At 43.4% G+C, this 27,915-nt stretch overlaps 1 protein-coding gene across 1 annotated transcript; it reads right to left on the minus strand.

The window, feature by feature from the left end:
• Nucleotides 1–1,366: 1,366 nt before the first annotated feature.
• Nucleotides 1,367–27,487, minus strand: ACE2 (angiotensin I converting enzyme 2). Its single transcript, XM_038138962.1, has 18 exons — nt 27,190–27,487; nt 24,039–24,197; nt 22,059–22,152; nt 21,301–21,444; nt 19,860–19,972; nt 19,224–19,332; nt 18,409–18,506; nt 16,768–16,937; nt 15,498–15,724; nt 14,544–14,688; nt 12,933–13,031; nt 12,161–12,283; nt 11,657–11,829; nt 10,704–10,762; nt 6,148–6,248; nt 5,082–5,198; nt 3,642–3,836; nt 1,367–3,008 (listed from the first exon to the last, which is right to left on the minus strand). The coding sequence occupies exons 1-18, from the start codon at nt 27,376–27,378 to the stop codon at nt 2,888–2,890; spliced, it is 2,436 nt and encodes an 811-aa protein (XP_037994890.1). The 5' UTR covers nt 27,379–27,487; the 3' UTR covers nt 1,367–2,887.
• Nucleotides 27,488–27,915: the final 428 nt, after the last annotated feature.

Here is a 27,915-nt window from a genome sequence, read left to right on the forward strand (position 1 = left end):
TTTTCTCACCAGTATTATTGACTCTAGTTTTGGCCCTCAGGGTGTGAATTTGATTTGGAATTCGTTCTAAGCTGCATATTTAGGATATTTTCAATTTAGCAACATGTGAGGCATCTAGTAGAGTGTTATTGCTTCCTGCAAGAACAGGTAGAAATAAAGAGAATGTTTTATGCAGAATTCTATAGTCATTGCAACAGTAGATGGTAAAATTTGCTGATCTCTAGAACACTTGAGAAGCAAAAATTTGAAGATAAATGAAAATGCTAATAATATAATTGCTTAGCCAAATATTTTACTACTGACGCACTGAAATTTGGCTTCTGATGTTAGTGCTTAAATAGGAGCACCCAACTTTCAAATGTGCACAGCACTACAAAAATTAGTGCTAACTTCAGCAAGTCTTGAGATACAGATACATCTGAAGCTACAAAACACAGGCATCTAAACTTAGACACTAATAGTTGTAAAATGCTGATCTAATGTGTATAAAGCAGTTTTAAAACAAAGTAATTTGAAATAAATCCTTTTCTCTCTCTCCATATCTGAGCTGGTTCATCGTATGATGCTGGTAAGAGTGCAAGTGATGTCTGCTTGCCCTTTCCCTGATGGAGCTGGCCCAGCCCTAACAGGGACCTCTCTGCAGCTCTAGTTTGAGCCCACCTGAAGCTGAGGAATAAGAAATGCAGGGTGCAGCCATGTGGGGAAAGAGGAGAGAGAAATGAAGGTCTCTGGCCAGGCAGAGGCTCCCAAGCCTGGGCTTGCCTGCATTGCTTGGGGCCAGCACTGGGAGCTGGCTCAGAGAGCAGATCCTTGTCTGCCTGGGGAGCTGCAGGTGTGTCTGAGGGAAAGCTGCATTTGGGGTCATGCAAATGACCTTGGGGACCTGTGCAGGCCTGGGGGCCATGGAGGCTGCATGGGAGAGAGGGCTAGGGCTTGGTGTGATGCTGCCCATGGACCAAGCTGGGCCAAGGAGCGCTGACTCGGAGAAAGGGTCAAGAAGGAGCACTGACCCTGAGAAAAGAGGGCTCCCCCAGCACAGAAGGTGTGCCTGAATGCACGCTGCTGATTTTTTTCATATCAACATTCTCTTTTTCTATGTTCTTCCAACACCCTGCTGTATTCTTGTAGTAGCTTTATGTGTTGACAATTCTGAATGGTGTTTTTTGATTCAGAGCACAGCTTTTAATATTAATTGTATTGAAATCAAAGCTTTGTCGTAATGAAAAAGTTACTCTTAACAACAGATCTGAAGAGGGCCAGCATGACTAATTACTTTATTTGATTGTTTCCAGAGTCGCCATTCCTTTTTTGTGTTGCTGCAAAGAAAGTAGGAAGACCACAGATAGTTGATTTATTTATCCTAAAAGTTCAGCTCAAGTACTAAGGTTTGGGGCTGTCATGGCAATGGAATATGTAGTATAGATAAGCAACTTTAAAAAAGTATTTAATTTCTTTTCATTAGTGTCTAGCTTGCCATTAATTAGTATCATCTGCTTACCATTTTGAACTGCTTCATTCAAGGGTCTTGTCTCTTAAATAGGAAATGAATGAGCAGCATTATGACAGTGTTTTGTGAACCTGTAGAGCCCAGATGTACTTTTCAGATATATGTTTGGCTGCTTTCTACAGATTGTGGTCATTTTGGAGGCCTTGATTTTAAGAGTCCACGCATTTTCTGAGCATTTTTTCGTGCAGGATTGTGTTTGCTTTTGGCTCTTTGCTGCAATTCAGGACTGACTATCAGAAAATCTTGTGGGCTTTGGTGACTGGGTGTACACAGAAAAAACCACACTGGCATGGCTGCAGCTCCAGTGGGGGACCTGCAAGACTCAGAATCATAGAAAATCTGGCTGAAAGGGTCCTCTGGAGGTCATCTAGCCAAACTTCTCAGTCAGAGTGGGATTATCTCCACTGCTCCATCATCCATATCTTCATCTACCTGATCTCTGAACACTTCTAAAGGTGGAGATCCCACAGCCTCTCCCAGAGCACAGAACAGGCAACCTGGTCCAGTGCTGCTCTATCCTCCATGTGAGCAGACTTTGTTCTTCAGGTGCAACCAGAATTTCCCAGGCCTCAATCTACTGCCCCTTGTATGTAACAGCACATTTGTATTTGTTGTAGGCAGCATTTGTAATACAGTATTTGTAATAGTGGAGGTAATGGCCAAGGTAAAGGGAAAAATAACCAAAACCACTTTGATCATTTAGTATCAAGGAAGTTTCCATTTTTAATGTCAACATAAAAGATAATTTTTTTTTTAGGGAGCATGGGCTATTTCATTTCTACAATACTTATCAAGCAAATAGTTAGAAAAATAACTTATGTTATCATTTTCTAATAAACTTCCAGTGCTTGTTAGTCTTCATCCAGTATCCATTTTACATTGATACAGATTTCTTGAAGGTGCAAAAATTGCAGGTATCTCTTATCAAACTGAGTTCTTTATCACTAAGGTTCTTCTGATAGTCAAGGGTTTTTTCATCACTGTCTTTAGAAACACTTTTGAGGTCTCCATCTGGGAAGATTGAGACATTCTTCAGGAGTATATGAGTTATTGTTTTGTATGTCTTGGTCTGTGTACAACTGTATACTTCCAAGCTTTTGTATCTCATTACACAGGAAACAGAAGTTGGATGCAGCACACACATGAAAAGCAGCACAAATGGTGTGTAATGTTTTGCACATAATTCATAGAAAAGCCATGTATGTTTTTAGTTACCACATAAACAGCAGATTTAGTTGCTATTGGCCATGAACCAGTAGATTAATGGTCAACCAGAAGACATTGTTTGATGACATCCATAGTGTTTTGCTCCTTTGGTAGGCACTATTGTTAAAAGTGAAATGAAAAAAAACCCAGAAGCCCTTAGTGTACCCACATCTTTTAAAATGATGTTTGTGTCTCTTCAGCTGGCTCAAAGCCCAGGTTTCTTCTTCCCTCTTCACCATAAGGGTTCACCTCTTCATGATTTGATCCTGCTTCACCTCTGCTTTCTCTTGCTCTCCTGTAATGAAAATTCATTTTATATTAGAAGGTCCCTGATCTGTTACAAGTCCTTCTGTCAGGATCCCCAGAATCCCTAACTGTAAGTTATGCTGTGTTTAACTGGAAATATTTATATAAAAGAAACCAAGTTATGTTTAAGAAGAACTGTAGCAAATCTGCTATGTTCTTATAAACCGTGTTGGTGGAGGGACATAGAAAACCAACCAAGCAATACTTGTTAATGCAGTAATATTTAAGGAAAATGTCATTACTCTACAGCCTACAATCAGATTAAAGAAAACTGCAGGTGCTGATGAATGTGGGCAACTCTGCTGTTGGAGAAGGCACCATGTTCCCAGCAGGACATCCCTCCTCCTTGGCAGAAGCTTGGCCACCCTGCAGCTCCCTGGGGCCAAAGCATTGGTTAAACTGATGGTAATGGGGAAATTGCACTAAGCTGCCAAAGCTGTCCAGTACTGGGAGACAGGGAGATGAACCTCTAACTATCACTGTTTTATGGGAAAGGGATAACAGGCTTTCATTCCTTAACTTGCTTCAGGTAAACTGAAGCCTAATCTAAAAAATCCTAATGATTCAATTATCGGGACATCTTCCAGTAGTCACGACCATAATATCAAGAAATATTACTCACTTTTTGCGATTTCTCTGCCCAGTGATGATCAAGACAATAACTCCAATGACAACCAGACCCATGACCACCCCAAATACAATTAGCCAGATGGTTACTGGTGGTTCATAAGGTGCAGCCCGGGTTGGAAGTATTCCCACAAACTCCAGTGTGCTATCATCGAGTCTGAAAGCCTCATTCATTCGTCCTCGAGACAACCTGCCAGCAGATCCAAATTCAATCCACACATTTATTGAGAGGAAAGGAACAGTTTTAAGTTTTTTATAAATATTAAGCATGGCAAGCTTCCCCTGAACATCTCAGTTAAAAAGGCAGCAGAGGAGGTACTGCTAAACCCATTTTCCTTCTGGCATGTGAGTAACAACCATAGAAACTTAAACCCTTAACCTACTGCAGCTTAACTGATGTGTTCAGACACTGTATGAACTCTCAAACTCAGTCTTAACATTTATTAAATGAACCTCCTGATCTCCTTCTCTCTTTGTATTTTGCCCTTCATTCTCTTTACCATTTCTTGTCTATTGCAAAGTTTCTTAGTTATGCCACATAAAACCACAGCTTAGACTGCTTGCCTGTTTCCCTCTTACAACCTTACACAATTTTGATTAACGTGTTTCTCACTGCCCTGAAAACCCTTTTCCTGGTGTATTATCTGTGCATTGTTTTTCCCTAAACTTCCACATCTATTACTGACTGCTAACCCAAGAGTTACTTTCACAGCCCTGTGAACAAAGTATTCTTCTCCCTTTGTTCATCAGTTTGTCTCACTGCTTCTTCAACCCCATCTCAGGCTGATGCTGCTTTTAGATTTGTGCCCTCTTCATTTCCCACTGCACATTACCCATGATCTTCTGCAGAGTTGCAGTTTTAGTTATCATTTTTATAGCAATGACTTACAGTGGTGTCACACCATGCTATAAAAGAGCTGTTCATTGACCTGTAAGTGGGAACTAGCTCCTGCTCTGCCCTCCTCTATATAATCAAATACATCTGGCTGTCTTTCTAGTACACCATTATTCTGGAGTCCTTGTTAACAATAATTCTTGCACTGACTTGTCGAAAATGAGAGGAAGAACACACGTGTGCATGCACACATCACTACTGTATTCTGTATTTCAGGATATAAAATAGTTCCTGTCAAAGTCTGAGCAATTAGATTGGCTGGCAAGGTCTGATGCAAATGAGATGTGTTTTGGCAACACCCTGGAGCATTTTACTTTGGCTGTTGTCCAAGATACCATCTGATAGATGGACTATTTTTTTTCTGTCATAATAGTTTTCATCCTAGTATCTCTCATCCCACTATTTTCATTTTAACTGCAGAATTTACTTTCTTGTCACTGCTTCTGCCTCAGCTGACTTAAGCACTGCTTTCCCTTCCAACTTTCCATCTGGTTGGTTGGTTGGTTGGTTGGGTTTTTTTCCCAGAAAGCAAAATCTCACCTGATGGCGCCTTCCACGTCAGCTCTGGGCACAATATCACTGATATTACCTGGCATGCTGACAGTAATGTAGAAAGAGATCCTTCGTGTCTCTTCCCCAACATGAATGTCTGCAACACTGAAGGAGCAACAGAAGAAAAAGGTTATTTTCATTGTTGAGATGACATTAGCTTTAAATTCGAGCCAGTGAACAGTTGTGTTTGATTGACATTGCCAGAGGTTTAGTTTACACTGGGGGCATAGTAAAATCAGCTGGGAAGTGAAATCTATTTTCCTGCCAGAATCCCTTTTTCTATATGCTAATTTGTAACTTGAGCTGGAGAGTCTCCCTCGTACCTTAAACAAGTCTTGGTGTAATTTTCCATAGCACATAATCACTTGCAGAACAGAGAGTGTTTGGGGTTGATCTCGTGACTGAGGTGATGTATGAAGTGCAAAGTGGAAAAAAATAGCTTTCTTCCTTATTTTTCTAGAGTAGATTCTAGATATTACATGACTGATATTCTATAAAGTAATATCTAATAGCTTTAGTAGATAGCTTCTGAGCATTATTGAAGATACTTAATCAAAAGGGTTGTTTTTCTTAACAAAATCACTTTCAGGTAAAAGATTTTATGCTTGTAACTGAACTTAGATAAGATTAGTAAGTCTGTATCAAATTCTAGTGCTTTATAGTCAACATGCTCATCTTCCTTAGCCCCAAACCTCTTGAATATTCAGTATGATACACACACATTGCTAGAAATGTTTATTTCTAATCAGTCTGCCTTCCCTGATACTTCTATATATGTGTTTGGCACAAATTGTAAAGGTTCATCTCCATCACTGATAGGCTGTAGGAGACAAAGCCTTCTTACCTAACTTTAGCACATTATTCCTAAACTTCAGGCTCTTGGGGGGAAAGGTCTCACATACCCGAGCTGTCATCTTGCCTTTTACAAGCAATGTTTGACATTGTTTCTGTCACCTTACATTTGACAGAAGGCACAATTAATCCCACCAGTTCATGCCATTAGCTGAGCAGAAGCAATGCAGGCAGAGCTGGCACAATTAGGGAAGCCACTCACTCAAAGTCAACTTTCTGCTTCTTCTCCTTTGCAAAGTATTTTCTCATGGCATAGGCGACAGATGACTTGAACAAGAAGAGCTCGCTGTCATCCCATTCATACTGCAGAAACAGCACAAGAGAAATTCCTCAGAGATGGCAAGAAATCAGGGACATTAAGAAATCCTTCTAAAAAGAAATAGCAACTGTAATGCTTGGCATGCACTTCAGTATTATTTATTTGTGCCATGACAGCACATCAGAAACCAACCCAAACCCTTTAGATCTGTTAAACTGGGCACTGTGGAGGAGAATAACCAAGGAGGCATCCCTGCTGCCAGACATCATGCTGTCCCTCTGCAATCTCTGGCACCTTTATATGGGGTTGCTGAAGATGCTGCAGTCCCAGCACATCTCCCTGCCTTACAGGGAGAAAAGGCATCAGCAAGGCTATTCCTACTAACTATTGTACATTCTTTTTGAATTTTAAAGATTTTGTTATTTAGATCTTGTTTTAATCACATAAGTTTATTTGCAGAGCTGTTCTGCTAAGGAGGAGAACCCTTGTAGAGTTGTACTGTGAAAGTGGCTAACTTATTTGCTTGATGAGCTCGGATTTTTGTTTGTGGTCTGTATTGGTAAAAAACTCTTTTTATTAGTACTTCTGCAGTAAGCACATATTTGGGGTTGTTTTTATTTTTCCCTAGAGAACAGATAGGTGATATAAAAAAATGTATTGCCTGTGTGCAGGCTTTTCCTGGCCTGCCTTATGAGTCCAAAGTTATTTGCAGCGGAAGACAAAAACAGCTTCTTTGGGGCAGGAACCAAGAGCTGTACAGGGGGCAAAAACCACCACAGGAGGTGATAAAGCAGCCTGGTCTGTTGTGAAATACCAGGTGTGCACAAAGGGAAAATTTCCAGCTGAACTCTGTGGCAATATCTTTTTATTCCACTCAGGCATAGATTTGATCGTGTTTATGATACCTGGGCAGGAAGGCCCATAAATGCTGTCAGTGACAGAAAGGCAGCTCCTGACTTTCTTGAGCATTACTCAGGAAGGTGTGGTAGAAGGCAGCCCTGTTTTAACAGGCTTTATAAAAACCTAGCTACCTTTTCCAGATGTGTCCACCTCTTAAGACTGATGTAAAATGAGAGAGATGTATAAATATCTATGAGGAAAACAGGGCTAGACGGGGATAAACTGTTTAGCTGGGTCTGTTGCAAGAGGACAAGGAGTAATGATTTTAGACTAAAAGAGAATTGATTTAGATTAGTTACTAGGAAGAAATTATTTACTGTTGAGGCATTGGAACAGGTTGCCCAGAGAGGTGTTGGATACTCAGTTTCTAGAAATATTCAAGGTCAGGCTGGGTGAGGCTTACAGCAACTTGATCTAGGTGAAGATGTCCTTTCTCATTGCAGCTGGGTTGGGCTAGCTGATCTTTAGAGGTCCCTCACAACCTAAAGAGTCTTGATTCTATTAATAAAGGGCAGGAAGAGGCAGAAAGAACCCACTGCTGTCAGTCCATTCAGGACCAGCTCCCAGGAAAGGCACAGGTACCCACAGCCACGGCAATCAGAGCAGTCCTGGGGCATTTGGAGGGCAGGGCCTGTGCCACCCTGGCTGTTCCCACCAGGAAAGGCTGAGGCTGACTTTCCTTTGCGAGGCAAGTGCCCCCAGCTTTCTCCTGCTTGCACAGCCCTGCACTGAAGCATCTCTTCTTGTTGCTGCTGCTGCCTCCGGCAGCTGGCACTGTTCACTATCACAGCTAAGAGGCTATTGTTGGGGTTTCTCAATTTTCTATTTATGCCCAACATCTTTAGGCTTGCAGTGCTGCTTTTTTATTATTACTATTATTATTTTTTTTACCAGGATCTAATTGAGCTCGATTCTTCTTACTGCTTTCTGTACTTAGCATGTTAACTTTTTAATCATTTATTCATTTCTCTAGCTTATACTTTGTCTTTTTCAGTCTAATGTATTTTAAGTGCCACTGTGCCTCTCAATTGCCTTTATAAATACTCTTACTGGCTGTGTGGATGGGAAGTACCTGGCTGGCTTCTGATCTGTGTTTGAGTTGTGACTACCCACACGGCTTCCCCAGGCATCTCAGGCACCCACCCCACACTGTGCCTTACAAAGCTGCTTTGCTTTCAGAGAGAAATGAACTCTGCCAGGCACCCCTGCTCTGTTACAGTGCATTCACTCTGAGATCCCATATGTGATCTGAAGGACAGTGTAAGGTGGCCTTTGATTCAAAAAGCATTCTTCATTGTCAAATACATCCAAATGCCTGCAGGCTGACAGCTCTCCATTCTCTAACACTGTCTTGTGTGACAGCCCTTTACAATGTGATCACACGTATGGCATTGACCTGGTAGAGAATTTTTAATTAATGTTTGGGGTCTGGTTTTCAAGTGGCAGGGGCTCCTGGGGCCGTTTATTTTAAATATGACAGACCCCAAGGCATTCAGTGGGGATCTTGTAGCAGTTTCCCTTGTGCGGGCACTTTCATGAAGCCCCAGCTGAAGCAAAGCTGTGGATGTTTCAGCCTCATCAGCTGCACCGGTGATCCAGCAATGCTGCGGCTGCAGCTCTAATCTCATCAGCCTGGAAACAATTAGCAGGGTAATTGCGGCAGTGCACGCTCTGGTACAGCTGGCGTGGAGCCCATCCGAGAGTCTGGATGCTTAATTTGCCAGAACTGGGGGCTATTGAAACGTCCCTGCTGGTCACAGCCGGGGCTGAGTCACAGCCTGTGTGAGCTGCAGCTGCCCTGGCCCCCAGCACAGCTGTACCTGAGCCCCAGAGCAGGAATCTTTCCCTGCCTGCTCTCTCCAGAGCCAGGGAGCACAAATGCAAAACTGTTGGCTGGCATATTCAGACTGCTTTGTGCTGTTAGGTCAGGGCAAAGCAAGTCAAAATGCACCTTAAATAAACAATTGCCCACAGCTTCTGTGCACTGTGAGCCGTGCAAAACACCCAAAACACACTGCTCTGTGTAGCTGGGCTGAGAGTCTGCCCGAGATTCCCCTGCCTCTTCTCAATGCCAGTTCACACTGTACCATGACCTGCTGCTGCCACACCAGCGTTCAGCCATGTCCCTGGGGGCTCAGCAAAAGGGACATTTTGGGGAGGCAGAAAGCAACTGAACAGAAAAGGTTTCTTGCAAGTCAGTGATGTGAACTGGTTTTGAGAGGAAAATGTATGACTTGCTCTTCAGAGCTTAGGAACCTACTGTCCATACAATAATTCAAATTAAGTAATCTGTATGAGATTGTTTTACAGCTGCTCAATTGCACAACAAAAGACTATGATGGCTAAAGGCAGGCATAAAAATGATATTAAGCTAAACATTAACCATAATGACTAATAAACGTGTTGTAATATGGAACCTTTTTATGCTGTTGGTATCAGTTTTGAATTGTATCAAACTCGACTAGGCAGTCTAGGAAGCAATAAAACTCCAGTGGGGCTTGCGTGTGAGAGAGTGATAGAAGCAAGAGCATCAATTCATATGAAAAATGGGCCCGTGGTTTGTGTCCTTGCTAGTGCAATAGGCTCCAACACGCAGGTCTAAATGGCCTGCCTGATGACATACTCATTCTTGGAAAATTACTAATGTCCTGCAAGGTGAAAATGGCTATTAACAGGAATGAAGTGTCTGCACTTAAACCTTCTACACTGCCTCCATGAGATTAGCATAAAGAGGAAGAGTAGGAATAAGGAGTGGATTTGCAGCCTGGGTTAAGCAGATGGGCTAAGCCAAGGCTCTGTTTAAAATCGTAAAAGCCATCTTCGGCTCTGATGAGATTTTTTTCATTGCTGTAATACATTTTATTGGACCAGCTGGTATAATTGGGGAAAGCAGACAAGCTCTTGGGAATGAAAGCCCTTCGCCTCATCTGAAACAGAAGCAGCTGCACTGCACTGTCCCCTGCAATCTCAATAACAAAGCTGTCTCTGCATCAGGGTTGGAGGGCAGGGAGGCAGCTGAACATATCAGGGCCTGGAAATATTACTGTAAACAGCCAAACAAAAATCTATGGAGAAATGCTAACAGATGTGTTTTAGTTTGGAATCAAGAGCATTTAAGGACAGAGAGGGAGATCCACCAGGCTGCTTTTAAATGTGAAGTTAGCTGCTCTAATAACTTCTGAAGGCAGCCACCATAGCCATGATAATGGCAATTAGAAGAAATTAGGTAAAAGCTTTAAGTGGAGACTGGGGAAAATACAGCCATTTTCATGTACACAGATTCCTCTATGTTATGTCCCTCCAGGCCTGTTCTGCAGGAGGAGAAAAATCATGATTGGTATCTCTACAGAAAAACTCACCTAGCTGAGATGCCTTCCCTGAAAGGGGTGGGCTCACTCAGAAATTCCTCCACTAAATTTAGAGGCAGCCTTGACGACAAACTTAGACAAGACATCTTATATGTGATAACCCCTCACCTGAGCTGATGCCACCCTTCAGACACAAAGATCAGCCATACCCTGACTCATTTTCTGAGCCCTTACCACCAGACCTCTGTTGCCCAAGCAGTAAGAAGGGTGCCTCAGCACAATCACACTCACCGCCTGGTCCCCCATAGCTGACTTCAGGCTGATGCGCACTTTGATGGCATTGCTAGAATCTGGTTTAGAAAGAAACAAGGGCCACGTTAGAGCTGCTGCAACAGAAAATATGCTCCTGGGAAATGCTGAGGTGGCTAAAGCTTCCTTACAGGTTCCCTTGCTCCCCTTGGACAGCTTGGTGGGACTAATTTTGTTTCACTTCAGTCACCTCTACTGCAAACACACTCATCTGAGCTGTCAGTTCCCAAGTCTGGTTTTGTAGCAGATAGAAGGAAAATTCCTCTCTCCCATCACTGGGAACGAGCAGCTTAGATGCTGGTACCTGGTTAGGTGAATGTGAATCCCACTATCAGAGACTGGTACAGGGCTGTAAGAGTTACAATGCTCTCAAGTGCCAGCAATGATTAAACAAATATAACCTGTCTGGTTCATCACTCAGTGTCACAATAAGCTGAAAAAATGCATTTTCCACAGTCTCCTCCTTTTTCTCCCCTTGAACTCCCCTCTTTGAATTACACATGTCAGCAAACCATAGCAGTATTTTTTTGTACTGGTCTGCCCCTACACCTGGGTCCCCGGACAAGTGGCTCCCAGCTCTGCAGTACAGGCACTGCTCTCAGAAAAGTGCCACACAAGACCAAGTTTCTGAATCTTTCTTCCTTCTGTGGAGCCATCCCACACTCTGAGTGCTGCCATCATGAAAAAAAGGACCCCCTCAATTTCTGAGAACTGGGTGAGGCTCTGACAAACATGCATGCTAACTTCTTCAGCTCCGGCCATGAGGAAGCCACTAGGTTTTCCTGTGAGTAAAATTTACAGCTCAGTGTTTATTTCCCATAACCTTGCTTTTTTAGGGAGAATAGCCTCCAACAGCTGCAAGAGAGAGGCACTTTGCTAACCCAGGGTTGTGAAGAATAACTTGTGTCCTTAAATCACCCACAAGCCATACATACATGGTGTCCAGTCTGTTTTCCAGCCAACGAATCTGCCAGAATTGTTTTTTTTCAGCCACTCATATAAAGGTTCAAAGTAGTGGAGCAAGGGAGCTGCATTCATGTATTTCTCTCCTGTTACACTTTCCAGTGCTTGAGTCCAGGGCTTGGATCTCCCTAATTCCAGCAACTGTCTGTATACATGGAATGAGAATACGTTATTGCCATGTTCCATCTAGATGAGAAAAACACTCTGTGATCAGTATGAAGGTGTTCTTCTTTGCTTCTGAATTCACTCCTTTCTTCCATTATTCCTATTAATAAAAATATTTTATTCCCACAAACAAGTAATTAAACCCTTGTTGTTTAGAACCTTAGTGTACATAAATTTAGTCAGCTTTTCAAAATGAATTGAGCAGGTATAGGCGAAATTTCCAAGTTAGGTTTATCCTTGATACAACCTCATTTACTCCAGAAGCTTTGTTACACTCTGATTTATTACATGTGAGAAATTTGCTTTGTTACCTGAGTTTCTGCCCAGCTTTAGTGGAGTTGGTAATGTCACATTTGTGAAGAGGGCCAGTATGGCCAGCTGCCTTGCAAAGTGCCTCCTGAAACTGGAACTGATAGATGGTGCGGGTGTAGTACCTAAAAGAAGGGCAAGGAAAAAGGAGGTGCAGGTTTTATTACCTGTCTGTCAAGGAAACCTGAAAGCCTTTGGCCTTTGGAAAGCTCTGCTGCATCAGCTGTCACTCCTGCTTGGGAGACTGCACTGCAGGGACAGAGGCCAGCTGATATTTACAGGCTAGGCTAACTCAAATCTAGCAAAATGCCAAGATCAAGTGGACTAGAAGAGCCCCAGGTCTGTTTGTTGCCACATAAATCAGAAGAGAGTAAAGTTTTTAAGTCCAGCTCTCTGCTCTGAGCCCTCTAAAATGAGGTGGCTGGGACACAGCAGACATCCAGTGCTGCACATTCATGGCCCAAAAGACATGGGGCACAGTGATTCCCCAGGAGGCAAACACCTCATACAGAAGTGCCCCTGCTGGTTTGATGGCAGCATGAAACTTTCCTGTTCAGCAAGAAGGTCAGCAGCCCCCTCACTGCTCAGAGATTATTGTGGAACAACCCCTGATGTGCAGAGAAACACTCCCCTTGAAATCAGCAACCTTCGGTCTGGGCTTTAAACAAAATAAGTCCTAAGACTCTCCAGATGTTTTAGGTAGCTGGGGCTTGTTCTGTAGGCATGTCATGAATTCATGTCATTAATTAAATCATGAATTAAACACTGCACTACCTTATGAAGGAGTAATCATTGGCCACATGAAACAGCGTGGCAGGGTCGCAGTAGGTTTCATCATGAGGGACTGGCTCCACAACTCCAACTATGGCTCTCCTGGAGATGAAGGAATAACACAGGGTTTCTGTTTACAGACAATAAGCAAAGGTAATCTGACTCAGCTTTTCTTCTGTTTTGTCTGATACATATGGACACCTCTCACTTGCAAACAGAAGAATTCCATACAGCTCCCAGCAAACCCAAGCGAGTTCTGCTCCACAGCTGGAGACCACAGAGAGGAAGCTCAAACAGAGCTTCCAACAGAGGAAGCTGTTTGGAAACTCATAATGCAAGGAAGGGATTTGTATGATGGCAGGGTGTGCAGGGATCATAGTGGTATGAAATAATCTGCAAGACATGAGATTCACACAACCACCTCATGCCCTAGGCCATCCCAAGTGTAGAGACCTGTATTTTGTTCCTGGCAAGGGCATGCAGAGACTAGGCAAGCCAAAAGGTAGATGGCCTCCTGTGCCACTGGGCTGGAGATAAGATTTCTCTTTATTTCCTCTCCTGAGACTGTGTTTCCTGAGAAACAAACCCATGCCTTGAGTTCTGAAAATGGTAATAAGCTTCCATGGAAATATTTTTCATAAACCTGTATTTCAAGCAGAGAGCTTTGCAGTGCCACTGCAACAGATGTGATAAGCTTTCCTAAACAATTTGTCATTCTCTATTTCTCTGACATTTCTGCTACTTTTGAATACATTGAAGCTGATTGATTTTTACAGTGGGTCAAGAGGCTTGCATATATCAACTTTTATTATAGATTCTGTTTGCTGATGGAGGCCTGCTGTTCATCTTTGTGTTAGAGTTCAGGCTCCATTTTCAGCATGGGGCTTGTTTGGTTTCTTCGCATTTTTCTGCCCTCATATTAAAACCAACCTGGGAAATTACAAACTCCAGTCTGAATCATATTTTTTTTTTAATCTTGTGCTCCAAGGTGCTGAAAATAGACTGATTGATGGGCATAGTATGAAAAGGCACCTCTGGCTGTTACTTGCCGAGAGAACTGTACTTTCTGTACCAGGAAAGGTGGTATCTTGGTACACAAGGAAGGAAAGATTCAGTCTGAAAGCTTTCAGATAATTTGCCTCCAAAAGCACTACATGGTGGGAAGGAAACACAAAGCAGAGAAGTGTGCTCAGATACTTGGTGGATTGAGATATGCATGCTTCTCTGGCTGGCAAGTGCAATGAACCTCACCTTCCACTTGTCCTTAAGGATGCGGGGAGCAAACCAGAGCATGTGAACAATGAGACTTAGAGAGGAGCTGTACTTTAGCTGAGAAGATGTCTCAGGGAATGTGTCAGGGGGACAGCAATGTTGATCTGGAACAGGCCATGCAAAGGCCATGGGCTGTCTTTATCAGGAAGCTGACATGAGACATGATGAGACATTGTCTGCACCACAGCTGGGTATTTCTATCTAGCACTCTATTGGTATTTACAGAAACACCCAGAGACCAGATCCTGTCCTATGGAGGCACAAACACCTCAATATGTTGAGTAACTAGGGTTGAGTTTGCAGGTTCATACGAAAAAAATCCCCTTTGTTTCTCAAACTTACTTCATCTCCCACCATCGTTTGGTCCATTCCTGCTTTGTAATCTCACCCCTAAACACCATCCACCTCCACTTCTCCAGCATGTAAGTAAAAGGCATTGTTCCAACAATGGTTAGTGCTTGTTTGAGCAGAAAGTTGATTTCAGTTTCTGAAGAGAGAAGCAGTTAAGGTAATGGTTATGGTAGCAATTAGTACCTGATTGGATGGCTACAGTTGTTTCTTTTAACAGCTAATGCTTACATCTTGTTTGAATTACAGATTTTTCACTAAAGAAAAAGTGAAGGAAGGAGGAATACTACTGAAAAAAACATGAGATAAGATCATTTAGGAATTGTATACTGTTTTGTCTCTTTCTTTCCCGCAAACTCTTAAATAACCTAGTCCTTTGACATTTACATTTAGTTATCCATCACTGAGAACCTCTCCAGTTTCTGTGGAATTTTGAGCTGAAGACATCTAAAAATGCATAAAATGTGCATCTTCATCCATCTAAGGCAGTGCTCAGAAGCCAGATGAACTGCATTATGATGAGGGGCCTACCAATGTTGTCACTGAATATTCACTGAAGTGGGAGATGTAAATCTCAAGGTTTCAGTTTCATTTGAACTGCTAAATACATATCTTGATAGAGATATGTATGGATTCATGCAACAGAGATTGAAAAGAGTTTTGGAGACTCATCTAAATGAACTATGAAGATTTAAGGATGATGTGCTCGGTACTGAAGGTAGTGAAGTGCTAGCTACTTCTTTTTAAATTATGTAACAGCATTGTAAAGCAGTGATCCTTGCTTCACAATGTGATTTGAGGAAAAAATAGTATTTCTGGTAGATTAGAAGAGTAGGATTTTCAGAAGCCTGTCAGTTGATTTCTGAGTTTGCAGACACAATCTTCTGCTACAAAATAAGGCCAGAAAGTGCTTTCACTTAAACGCATAATATTACTGCACTTTTTTACCTTCATCATCTTGGAAAGATGGCTCTAGGAGATCAAGAGATTTCAAGTGCTGAGGTGTGGCTGCAGAAAGGGACATAATTTCACCGACAGCTTCGTGGAAGCCCTCGTTGGCACCGCTCCTCAGCAGGTAGGGCTGCCCCGCGTACGCCATGTCGTACTCAATGTGGCCCATCTCGTGGTGTGCCGTCAGGAAGTCATCCATGGTCACTTTGGTGCACATCTTGATCCTGCACAGCAGAATAAAGGGTCTGTGGTTAGAGAGAGAGTGGCCCCGGGGAAGGCTGACTGAGCCCTGTGTGCCACAGCCATGGGGCAAAGCCCCTCCATTTGCAAATGCCCTTTGCAAAACCTGGGCAGCTACGTCCTGGTATGCAGTGCAGATCCTCCTGCTGCAGCAATACTTCATGGGGAACTCAGCAAAACACCTTCAGCCACCTTGAAATTGTCCAGGGAGTAAGAGAAAACTGCTGCTTTGTGAGAACAGCTGTTCCCTAAAACCTGGCAATAAACTCCCTGTATGTGTGGGAGTGAGTAACCACCACCAATCTTAGTAAGACAGTAACGTATAAAACCCCAGCTACTTCATCCTCGTGTAGGATTTACAATTTGCTAAAGGAATGTCTTCCAAACAGGGTTTCTTTTTACCTTCCACAGACTGCTGAGGTGGGACACAGATGTGTTTCACTAAGGCTCTGCTGTGCACCAGCTTCTTTCCCTGGGTAACTGTGGGGGCTGCAAGAGGGGTCAGAATTTCTGCGAGAAGCATTCATTGTGTGGGAACTTGCTGCCCCATGTCTTTCCCAAGTATGGAAGAGACTGATGGATTTTCATGAAACTGGATAACTCTGCTGAAGATAGACAGTGGACTCTCAGGAGATTTTCCCTTGCTACCCAGGGACCCGCTTCCATTGCTGCAAAATGTGCAGTTGTCTGTAAACTTCACTGGTATCCACCTGCATTTCTACTTATTCCTTAAGCCCTAGAACATAGACACTATTTCTCTAATTCATAAAAGTATTAGTCACTTCTCAGCTAAAATCTGAGTTCTTGAGCAGATCCACTAGTGAATTTGAGTAGATCTTCACAGGAAAAATTATACAGAAAGGTTTACAGTCCCACAGGATCCCTGCTCTCGTCTTCCTTCCCCCTCTTATCGGCCAGAAAAATAAATAAAGGAGAAATTATAACTTAAGACAGCATGGTGCACCTTTAGTGCAAATACGTTTGTTCTAGGAGGCAGTACAAAAAGGGGTCATGGCAATTTCAGTACCTGTAATCGTTTTTGCCCAGGTCCCATGCTGTAGGATGGCAGACAACCTTCCTGCCGTCGGTCGGCTCTGTGAGCATGGAGTTATTCCAGAAGCCCTCAGTCATGTTATCAAGGCCAATGGAAGCAAAGAAGGCCTCAGCAGATTTGAATATTTTAATTGCATCCCATTTCTGAAAGAGACAATGCCACCATTAAGCTCTGCTTCTGCATGCAGCCTGTTCCTAATGCTCTGCTTGATGCAGAGCAGCTGACTTAACATATCTCCCAGGAGCTTCACACCTGCACCTGGCCTATCGAGAGTAAGTCAGTAGTGTCTGCCTTTGACACTTCTGTGAATTCTGCTGGGAACTGGAATTAAGTGTTTTCCCTGCAAACAAAATAGGTTTCTGCACTCAGAGGTTCAGCAGATAGCACCTGACCCAGACAAGAGAAGCTCTCAATAAAAGATAAAGTAAGATAAAAAATGCATTCCTGTATGTCAGATTGGTGATCTGACCCTTCAGTCACTTCAGTCAACCTGGGGACAGCATGTTTGAGGAAGTGGAGCTACATTCCCAGCAGATGAGCATGAGAGACTTCAGCCAGAACCATAAAACCTGGCAAACCTATCTATGGGAGTTGCTTATCAGATTAAAACTGCATGGTTAAGTTCTGGATAATTTTGCCATTCAGCAGTTTTATTGTTCTACCCAGCAGGAGCTCTGCTTTTACTGAAATGAGCTCTCACAGAGACCTGAGTGGCAAACAGTTCATTTGGATGAAAATCCCAAATGGGGCACACCCACCAACAAGGATGAGGCCACCCACTGCTCAAAGGCTTTGTAAAGAATGCTTCCCTTCTTGCAGTGGTGCTTCAACAGACATATATTTATGTGCACAAGTGGGTCAGTAGTGTAAAACAGAGGTGAGATTAATGCAGACTTGTGCAAACTGCTAAGGAATCAAATTCAACTATTCCTTCTCTTACCAACATAACATTTTCATGGAGTGCTGCCTAAGAGAGGAGAGTAGATTTCAGGTGAATTGCATTTCAGAAATCAAATTCCATCTAGTTCCATCAAATTCCCTTTAGTTTAAAAAAGGAGTAAGGCTTTGGCAAGACTACAGGGAATTATTTTCACCCATGTTCTTGGTCTGGTAAAGGTGGTGTCACAGCTGTTAGCTCTACAGATCTCAAACACAGACCTTATGCTGCTATGCAGTTATCAAAAGATAACAGGCAGTTTCTCTAGCTGTATCCAAATAAACAAGACTGACAAAAATAAAACAAACTGTGATTTAAAAACTATTTGATTATGGTAATGACTGGCAAAGGTCATGTTTGATACCAGCCCGCTCCAGGAGTCCTGAAATATTTATAAGTACAAAATATATCTCTTAATGGATAAGAGTCTCTGAGGAAAACAGAATTGGAGACAAGATTAAGGGGGTCAAGGAGGGTGGAGGAAAACAGAGAACTGCTAAGGGTACAGTGAAAAACACATAAACACTTAAAAGTGAAAAGCAAAAAAAGGATTCACAAAGCAACACTTTGTTGGCAGTGTGTCTGCCCGAGGGCAGCCATGGATTTCTAGAGAGCAGCTGACATGTGGTACATAATTTTTATACCTTCTAGATTTGTTACATAAAGGCACATCTTACTTTTTCAACCATTGCAGAAGTTACATCAATGTTTGGTTTGTCTGGATAGGGAACGGTCAAGGCATACAGATTTGTCCAGAATCTACCCCACATATCACCTTCAGAAAAAGAGAGAAACAAAGAAATACTTTAAATTATTTATTGTGTATTGCTCAAAGGTTTCAGACAAAAATATAAATCTATAAATTGTGCAGTGTCAAAAATATAGACTCCTATTCATCTAACCAGGCCTGATCCAGATGTGTAGGGGAGCAGTTCTGGAAGGTCATGCATAGGACAAACTCAGATCAAGGATCCTTTTATTACCCAATACCAGCAATTCTTGGATAATATGTTTTCAGGACTGATGACATTCCTAAAGGTGTATGAAAACTGAACATCCTTTTTTTAGTCCACATGATTGTTGTGCCATGTTCAGGTACGCAACACTTATGGCAGCTTAATGCTGCATGATTTGAAAGCCAAGTTATGAAATGTGGGATCTTAGAGTAAAATGTGAAAGGAAAAACAAGTCTCTCTGAAACTCTCATTTCTAAGGAAGACAAGTGCTGCAGAGGGGAGGGAAATGCCCCAGCCAAGTGCTGGAGTTTCGTGCTATGTGAGGTTTGGTGAGGATGAGAATACCTGCCCTCCCTTCCTGCATTTGTGTCATCTCTGTCAGGAATTTACCTATTTCTCCTCTACCTTTCTTTCATCTGTAACCTTTTTTGTTAATATCTCGATTAAACAGTCAGATTATTCTCCACCCATGTGCCTTATAGGTGACTGTCCTGTGTATAAAGTCAGGCTCGCACGCCACGGATGTGTTGACATACCCAGCAAGTGAGCAGGAAGGCCTCCGGTGGAGCTGATGAGCTCGGGGCCGTACACTTGCCCCAGCTTGTGTCTCACATAGGCATGCAGCTGCTCATACAGAGGTTTTATCTGGAGGCAGAGGAGAATAAGGAAACAATTTTTATTTTTCATTTTGCTCTATTCCACGCATTACTCTTAAACAGAGAGCCTTGAAGCTCTGTCTGACAAAAAGCTCCCGGGAGGTAACTGCACCCCAAACCTGCAGCTTAGCTTTGCCCCCTGCCTCAGGGCTCCAGCACTGAATCCAGATTCCAGCCACAGAAGTCCTGCTCAGGTATGAGGGAGGGAGGGAGCATTGCTAACTTTCTAGCTGGAGTAACCACGGATGCCATCTACCCCATGGACCCTACCTGGAGGGGAGACATGGACCCGCAGAGCTCCCTCTTTCCCAGCCTTTGGGGACCAAGCTGGTCCTTGAACAGCTACAGAGGTAGAAAAGTCATGTGTGTCTCCTCACATCTGTTTCTGTTAAACCCACGCAGACTGAGATCAGCCAGTTTAAAGCAGGTTTCGTCTTCATTCATAGCATCAGCACGTGAGCCCACCATTTCAAAACACAACCCTGCAACCCAGGTGAGAGCTCTTCCTGCCTCTACCTGCTCAAATGTCTTCTCCACATCTTCAATCAGCTGGTCACGGCTGTATTTGTAATTTTCTGGAGACTTTGCTTCATAATTTGCTCTCCAGTAGTCTCCGTAGTCAGAATAACCTGTAAAGCATGGATGCATCACATGAGGACACCACAAGTGGCACTGCTTAGGCCTGCAGGATAAGTGCAGCTCCCCGCGGATCCCATGCAGACCTGCAGCCTTCCCCCAGAGCAGCAAAATTCTAAATAGTTTGGGGTTTAACAGAGAGGAAAAGGCCTCCCTAAGTGTCTCCTTCATGAACATGCAGCTATGGGAGATTTCCAAAAAATTCAGGAATTGATGTCATGGTTATCTGCTAGTTAGGGTCATTCTGTCTGGAGATGGAGGCCAAAGAAAATCAGGAATCCTGACTGGAGCTCCTGGGCTCTGAGGGACAGCAGCCTCTGCTCAGGCTGGACGCTCACAGGTTCTCACAGAAGGCATAAACTGGTGGACATTAAATATGGGCCCCCTCTTCCAGAAACTAAACCACCAGGACAGATTTCAGAAGTGAAATTCAGCTCCCACTTCCACTACATCTGCCAGTCCACTGAGCTCCATCAAGCCTGGAGTAAAAGTGGCTCCTAGCTGAAGTCTCTTCCTTAGTGGTACAGAGGAAGGCCATAATGACCATTTCTTTATGCTTGCCTTTTTTCCCTGTCTTACTATTTGGGCCATATTTTCTGATCCAGCTCCAGCCTGACAGTTTTTGCAAAACAAGGAGGATGGGAAAGCAGATGATACAGCTGCAGTCTGGCCAAGAGACAGATGATGTGGCTACTTCAGAAGCTACTTTAGAAGACCCCAAAAGAAAATTAGAAGGCAGCTGCTACTGTTCCTTGAAAAGAGTTCCAAATGATTTGTGTGGAGATCTCAGACTGGAAGCACAGTTCCCTCAGTACAAAATCCTTTTTGAACACCCAGCTGCACCTGCTGTCCCAGGCCTACCAAATCTGATCATTCCAGCTAGGGAACAATGCTTATAAATGTACTGATGACTGGCTGCTGCATAGGAAAGAGGAGATGTTGCCAAAACTCAGCAACACTCAGAAGCTGTTTAAATGGAGTGTGCTTGTCCATAAATCACAAATGGTGCAGTTCTGGGTGCTGTGTAATGAGGGACACTGATGCATTATGGCCTTTGGGAAAAGTGCCAACAAGGAAGGGTGCCAACTTGGCCAAAAAGGTGCCTCTTGTTCCAGAGTGGGAAGAAACCTCCGAGCTGGTCAATGCAGTTGTCTGCATTGCCTCTTACTTTGAGACATGCACACCAAGAGCAAATTATGTGCAAATTATGTATGTGCTTTGAATTCCTGGGAAAATTGGGTAAGACTGCAGTATATTTACTAGCTTCTGGAGACCAGAAGGGGAAAAAAAAGAAACAAAAAGAAAACAAAAATTGACTTACCATTAAGCCTTGCAACCTCATTTTCAAGTTCAACATACTCTTCATATAATGGTCTCATCATTCTGCCAACATCAGCTCTCCAGCCTTGCCAGGCCCACAGTCTCTCATTATAATCAGTGCTGCCAGCCATAATAGCATCCAGACCTGTCAGAACAAAAAAGTAGGTGGTAGGCTTTGAAAAAACAGAATTTTTTCTTTCCTAACAGGCAAACAAACCAAAGTGAAAGGCATTCATGAACAGAGAAGAAAACACTTTGTACTTGATATGCCAAAAGATCCATTATTTCATTGCATCCTTTCCTAATTTAGGGTTTCCCCCTTGTCTTTAAGAAACATGGAGCACACCCATAGTCTCACAGACTCATAGTCTCTTAAATGCTCCATATTAGCTTCCCTTAAGTTGTTTCTTGTTCTCAGGACTGGCCTCAATGTAACATTAAATCCAACACGACTGAAGGCAGGGAATAAAAAATAGATTTTCTGTGACATAGGCAAACTGCAGGTGACAGGCAGGCTGCCAAACAAGCTGAGCAGCCCTCCCCTCCCCACAAACAGGAGACGGTATGTCTCGTGGGCAGAAGGTCCAATGGAGGCGCCTGAACTGCAAGGTGCAATTAAATTATGACTAAGCTTTAGATAGCAGGAAGTATCTGTTGAAATTACAGCCCGTTCTTTTGCAGTCAGGAGCCACCCTTTGCCTTTCTCTTTCTGCACCCTCAGGGTGAAGAACACAGTGGGGGCAGTGGTTGGTGTCATACCTGGCTCCAGCACCAAGCACTCCAATGGATTGTTGATTTTACAGACGGTCCCAGTGCTGTAGATGGTACTCATTGTATTTAGCACAGTGCCCAGCTGCAAGTTAGATGCAAGACAGTCAGAAACTCACTCTGTGCAAAATAACAGCCAGTTATGCTAATTCCTTAAAAGCTAGAATCAACACTTCACCCACCAGCTTAATATTTAAGCATACGTTTGAGCTCAGGAGAGATTAATGAAAGAATTTGCCTAAATGCATTACTGAACCAGATCTAGCTGGAAAAGACAGATAATCTCCCAAATATAGGATATATCCTACTGGTTCTTAATATCCAGTCAGACAGAGCTCTGGATTCAATGAGCACTGACTGTCACGAGAGAGCTGTCGATACGCAGCAGCAATAAAAAAATAAAGTTTATCAATGTGCTTCCATAAGCATGAACGCACATAAACTTTGCAGGGAGGTTGTGGCTTTGAGTGGCAGCACAAAGGGCCCCTTTGGCAGCTGCTGCCAGGCCAACTGTTGCCTGTGGGTGTTCACATCACACGTGGATCTGCTTGGACTCCATCACAGAGAAGCCATAGCTCTTGTCTTGGGCCACTGAAGGCCAAAATGCACCTGAAATCATTCAGCTGTATCTCAGAACCCATGCTGCGTGGCTTTGTTTTAAATATTTTTTAATGTTTCCACATCTTCATGCCCCAAGGATGAGACGTACCACTTTTATCTTTCCCTTTAGGGCTATGCAAGTTCTCACTTAGAGCTTTAAATCAGAACTCTGAAGAGCTGTCAGTGGGAGGGGTAATTAGTGAGTGCCTCTAACTTTACCTCTGTCAGCATTAAAATCAATCAGTGCCCAGGCAAATTTTTGTGTCAGTGAAGAATACTTGGATATTCCTATGGAACCCCATCAGGCCGTATAAAAAAGTCACTTTTCAAACAGGAATCAACAACTTCAGCCCCAAAGGCCATTATCTAGGAAATTTAAGTGTCTAAACAGGGAGAGTACTGAAGAACATATCTCCTCAACAGAGATAACACTACCATTAGTGCACTGCTGTGATCCAAAATAAATATGTTTTTGTATGAACTGCCAGAATTCCCACCAACACAATCTGGTTTTCAGAAATGCATCTTATTTAGATCAGACAAGAGATCCAGCCAATCTGCTGCTCCCCTTGCATGGTGACAGCACTGCTGACCTTAGCAGAAAAATCTCAGGATTCTTCTGTAATTAGGACTGTAGGATCCTGGACTGTGGGTGCCCCTGACTCAGTGCTATGTTTCAGTCTGATCTTCAGCAAAGGGAAAGAAATTTAACTCTCAAGTGTTTGGTTATAAATCCCTTTTGAGTCTGCATAGCTGCTCGCTCCAATTTCACATATAGTCATTATTCATATATCTGCCTCTTAGGTGAGCTTGTCTGCAAATGTCAAATCTCATTATGATTCTTGCCAAATCTTGCTGGCCTTCAGCAGCTTTCTGTGGATCTCTCCCCATTTTCAGGCCTCCCAGGGTGCCCAGTGCAATGAAACATTCCTTCTTTTTCCCAGTGTGATAATGTTCCATGTCCAGAGAAAGAAATATTTCCTCCATCTCCACCTTTTTGACTCACTGTATGGCCTTGTACTGATCTCTTTCTGCTCGTTGTTCTAGTTCAGGACTTCACCAAGCACTTCCCACATGTCCTTTCTTGGTTTTATGGCTAATCCAGCTATAAGTGCAAGGACTGCTCTGAGGTGTGTTCGAAATTTATTCCATGGCAAAACTGCTGACAGAAATGGCAACCAGCTCCCTAGGCCAGACTACTCACAGTCCTGGATTGCTGTGAACACCTGGAACAGGTACACTTCCATACCATACCATACCATCATCCCAAAACAAGCAGGGTGGTGACAGCACCATGGCCTGGCTTGAGGGTGTTGTGAGAGGCAGCTAAGCTCACCCCCCAAAAATTATGAACTACGCTCAACAACTTACTCTGTTATACTTTTCTGATGAGAGCACAGATGATCCTCTTTCCTGGAGAATCTGGATCTGGAGCTTGGTGAGGTCATCCGTGATGCTGTCGACTGGGAAGTTGCTGGCCTTCTCGGAGGCCTCCTCGTAAAACGCCGACCACCTGGCGCCCGCCTCGCTCTGCAAGGGGTTCACAAAACCCTGAATTAATCCCTCCAAGGGAGTGGAGTGGCCTGATGCACTCAGTGGACAAAAATATCACTTCTAGGAAGAACTTCATTTGTGAAGAACACCCATGGACTGCGGGCTGAGCACTTACACAGCCTGGTGAAATGGCTAGAGAGCTTTTTGCCTTTGTTTTATTCACACATCCAGATAACCATTTTTATTTGGGAACAGCAAAAAGCATGGCTGTCTACTCACACCTTGGTTGTTATAATTGATCCAGCATCACTTTGCTGTGTCTCCTGCTGGTCTAAATCACATTTTCTTCCCTTAGTGCTTTTCTTTACCCACCTATGAAGAAATAAGCCAGGGCACAAAGAGCTCTGTGACCCAGATGTCAATCCCCATTTCTGCTCCAGTAGCAGGAACACTCAGCGGTCAAGATAGTGATACTGAGTCTGTTTTTAAGGCAAACATCTCTTTCTTCTGAAATGCTGGCAAATAAAAGATTATACTTGGACAAAGGAGGCTCTAAACTGGTGCCCAAACTGGGTGTGCAAAATCTCAACATTTTGCATGAGATTGCTTTCAACACTTCTGCAATTACAGACCATGATATGTGAAACTCCCAAATTTCAGTTCACAAAATAGTAGCATTAGGACACAATTTGGAGTTGGGACTGTCTTATTCACCTTTTTCTAATGTGTTTGCACACAGTTTAACACATCAGCAGCAGTTCCAAACGGCAACAAGAACAGTACAAATTAACCTGGGTCCTTGGGAGAGTTTATTTAATTGTGCTTATGCCAGAGCTTCCCAGGTTGAGGATAGGGCTTCTGTAAACCCATCTCTGGTGCTGAGGCATCAGGGAACTCCAATGTCATATTGTGCCTGAGGAGGTCTTTCAGGCACCCTTCACCCCTGACAGACACCCAGTAAGACCAACATTTTCTGTAGGGCTGTGCCCAAGTTGTTCAGCCCCATGTGTGACAGGGGAGCAGCGCCCACTGCTCCAGGCTCCAGCACAGAGGGGTGGTGGCAGATGTAAACCCGTGGTAATCCCATCCCCACATCTCCTCCAACCTAGCTGCAGGAGGGCAGCCATCACTGGGAGGCTTTCCAAACTCTCCCCTTCATGGGAGCAAACATTCCTGACGCTCCTCAGCAGCTTGCAGAGCCCAGTGGGAAACAGCTTGATAAGCACCCAGAGAGGAGCATTGCTGTGCCAGTGTGATCCTGAGCTCCTTGCCCTGAGCAGGAACAGAGAGGTGCCTCAGGAGTGGCAGGGCAGAAGAGGGGGCTCACTGACTACAGAAGCCAGGGGAAAGCAGTTATCTTGCTGTCTGATATTTCCACAATTAGAGGAATTGGTTGATAAGTCAGAGGAATGGTTGTAGGGTTTGTGACACAATTTACAAGGAAAATGGATGTGAAGGAGCCAGAAGGGACAGTATTCATTAACTCTCCTCCAGCAGAAAGAGGGAGGAGGAGAATCAGTGGGTTTATTACCAGTGCTGCTGAAGAGATCAAGAGAGAGAAAAAGTTTTCTCTGAACACTAATTGGTTTTATTGCTGGTATCTCCTCATGTATTTTATTATAATCTCATTAATGCTGAAAATATTATATAGGGCTTTCATTTTATATGTTTGGAAGCATTACAGTTTAAGTGTCCGGTGCCTCGGAAAAAATTCCAGATTGACAATGATTAGTCATTGGGATTTCTTCCAGCAACCAGTCTCCTTGCTTTAATTAAGAAATATGATAATTAAAACATGTTTTAATTAAGTTATATGACCGCAAAGTGAAAGACCAGCCATTAGGCAAAAAATAGATGTAGGATGTTCAGCTTCATTTTTATGCTCTGAATTGTTTTCTCTAAGGCTTGAGTTAACTTTAAAAAATGTAACGCTTCAAAACAAAGCAAAATTCAGGGTGGTTTTGTTCATTTTCAAGGCTTTGAGCTTACTGAGCTGAGCATGACAATATCAGTAACCAGCCAGACCATGGATGCCTGCTCTTGACAAGTTCTTGCCTAGAGACCCCCCAGGGCTGGGGCAGACAGAGGCTGGTGTTGAGAAGCAAGAACTGTGCTGGAAGGCAGCATAAATAAAAGTGCTATGGTCCTTCCTGCAGATAGAAATGGACTTTCAAACCAACATACAAGACCACTGGAACAGAAACTCCACTGCTGGCATCTGCTAGTCTGTGATCTCACTTCATTTTTCCCGGTCTAATACCTCCAGGCAGTCTACCAACAGCCCTGACTATGAGAAGGGTGATGGGGGCAGGGGGAAATGTCCACCACTGAGTAACTGGTGTGGGCCTATAAATCCATCAGCAAACATTTAACAGAATGCCTGCATCCAGGAAATATCTGCATGCTCACTGAGAAGGAAAACAATTGCCAGTGTGAGTAAAAAGCCAGTGTTCGTCTGGTCTGAGGGAAAGTGGGAGACCTGAGCTCATGTGAGTGCAAAGTTCAAATCCTGTTTCCTTGCACCACAGACAGCACCTACCCCAGGCCCTTGGAGAGGATCTTCACCCTCAGGATATGCCCTCTCCAAGAGGAAAGGGAAATGCTTTGTTCTTAGAAAGGGAAATCCCACATGGAAACACCTCACCAGGAGACACTAGCAGCGTTGGACTCAGCAGAAGAAAGCATCTCTCTCCATCCAACACAGATTTTCAGGATGAACATGCCCTTGCCTTTTCTCTCCACTCACTGAAGTGACCTGGAGTGATGGCTAGGGACAGTCCAGCTTCTGGACATCCCTCTGCAGTGCAGGCAGTCCAGGCACTAACCCAAGGCTGTAGAGGCTCGTAGTGGCCCAGGCACACCCCGTGAGCATTGCTACATTAAAGCAAGCTCCTCTACCCTCCCCAAAATAAAGCACAGCTACTGCAGAAGTAACACTGCAATATCAGACAAGCTTGGTGGAACCAAAACAAACCAGAAAGTGTCAGATTCCTGAGAGAACAGTAAGGATGCAGGAGGGAGCACTCACCATTTTATTGGCATTCTCCTCAGTGATGTTGGTGTTGTAGTTCCATGAGGCAATGGAGTTCTCATAGCTGATATCTTCTGCCCTCCTGTTAAAGTCTTCTAAAAACATTTGGGCTTGTTGTGTGACACTCTGAGGGGTCACAACAGCGCTCAGGCCACAGAGAAGCCAGAAGGGGACCAACATATTCATGTTCAGGATGAGAACCTCTCAATGAAGTAGGATTCCTCAGGTAAGCTTCTCTGTTGGCCCCTGCCTCATCAGCCTTCAAGCATGGCCACTGTGAAGAAGAAAGGCTGAATCCAATTTGCTGCACCTTTTATAGGTTTTATTCATTATAGGAGAGAAAGGAAAAAGTTTTTTATAAAAAGCCAAATAAACAAAAGTCAATTATTAACTTTGGAAAAACATAATTACTCCTGCCATTTTATGGCCTTCTTATAAAAGGCTTTTACTTTTGGTTAATGTTTCCCAAATGTGCTGTCAATGATACAGCTGGTCACTTTATCTATAGCCTACCCGTGTCTCTGGTAGCTCAGAATCTGTCAATCCTTTAACAGGTTGGTGATAAGCTGTAAAAATATTTAGAAACTTCACTGAAAGACCAAGCCAAGAACCTTAACTCCCAGGCAGGAAGAAGCCCCAGTTAGTCTGAGATAGAGTACCTGTTTGGGTGTTTAGGGACAAAGCTTTTTTGAAAGCTTTGCAAAGCCCAGGTGATTTGGGGAA

This window comes from Motacilla alba, chromosome 1 (genome assembly GCF_015832195.1).
Source record: "Motacilla alba alba isolate MOTALB_02 chromosome 1, Motacilla_alba_V1.0_pri, whole genome shotgun sequence".
Taxonomy (NCBI): Eukaryota; Metazoa; Chordata; class Aves; order Passeriformes; family Motacillidae; genus Motacilla; species Motacilla alba.

Coding starts and splice junctions, on each gene's coding strand:
- ACE2 (XM_038138962.1), bottom strand. CDS start 27,378: ATGAATATGTTGGTCCCCTTCTGGCTTCTCTGTGGCCTGAGCGCTGTT. Junction 24,198..27,189: donor AGGAGAATGCCAATAAAATG/GTGAGTGCTCCC, acceptor AACCCCTTGCAG/AGCGAGGCGGGCGCCAGGTG. Junction 21,445..22,058: donor GTGCTTGGTGCTGGAGCCAG/GTATGACACCAA, acceptor TTGTTCTGACAG/GTCTGGATGCTATTATGGCT.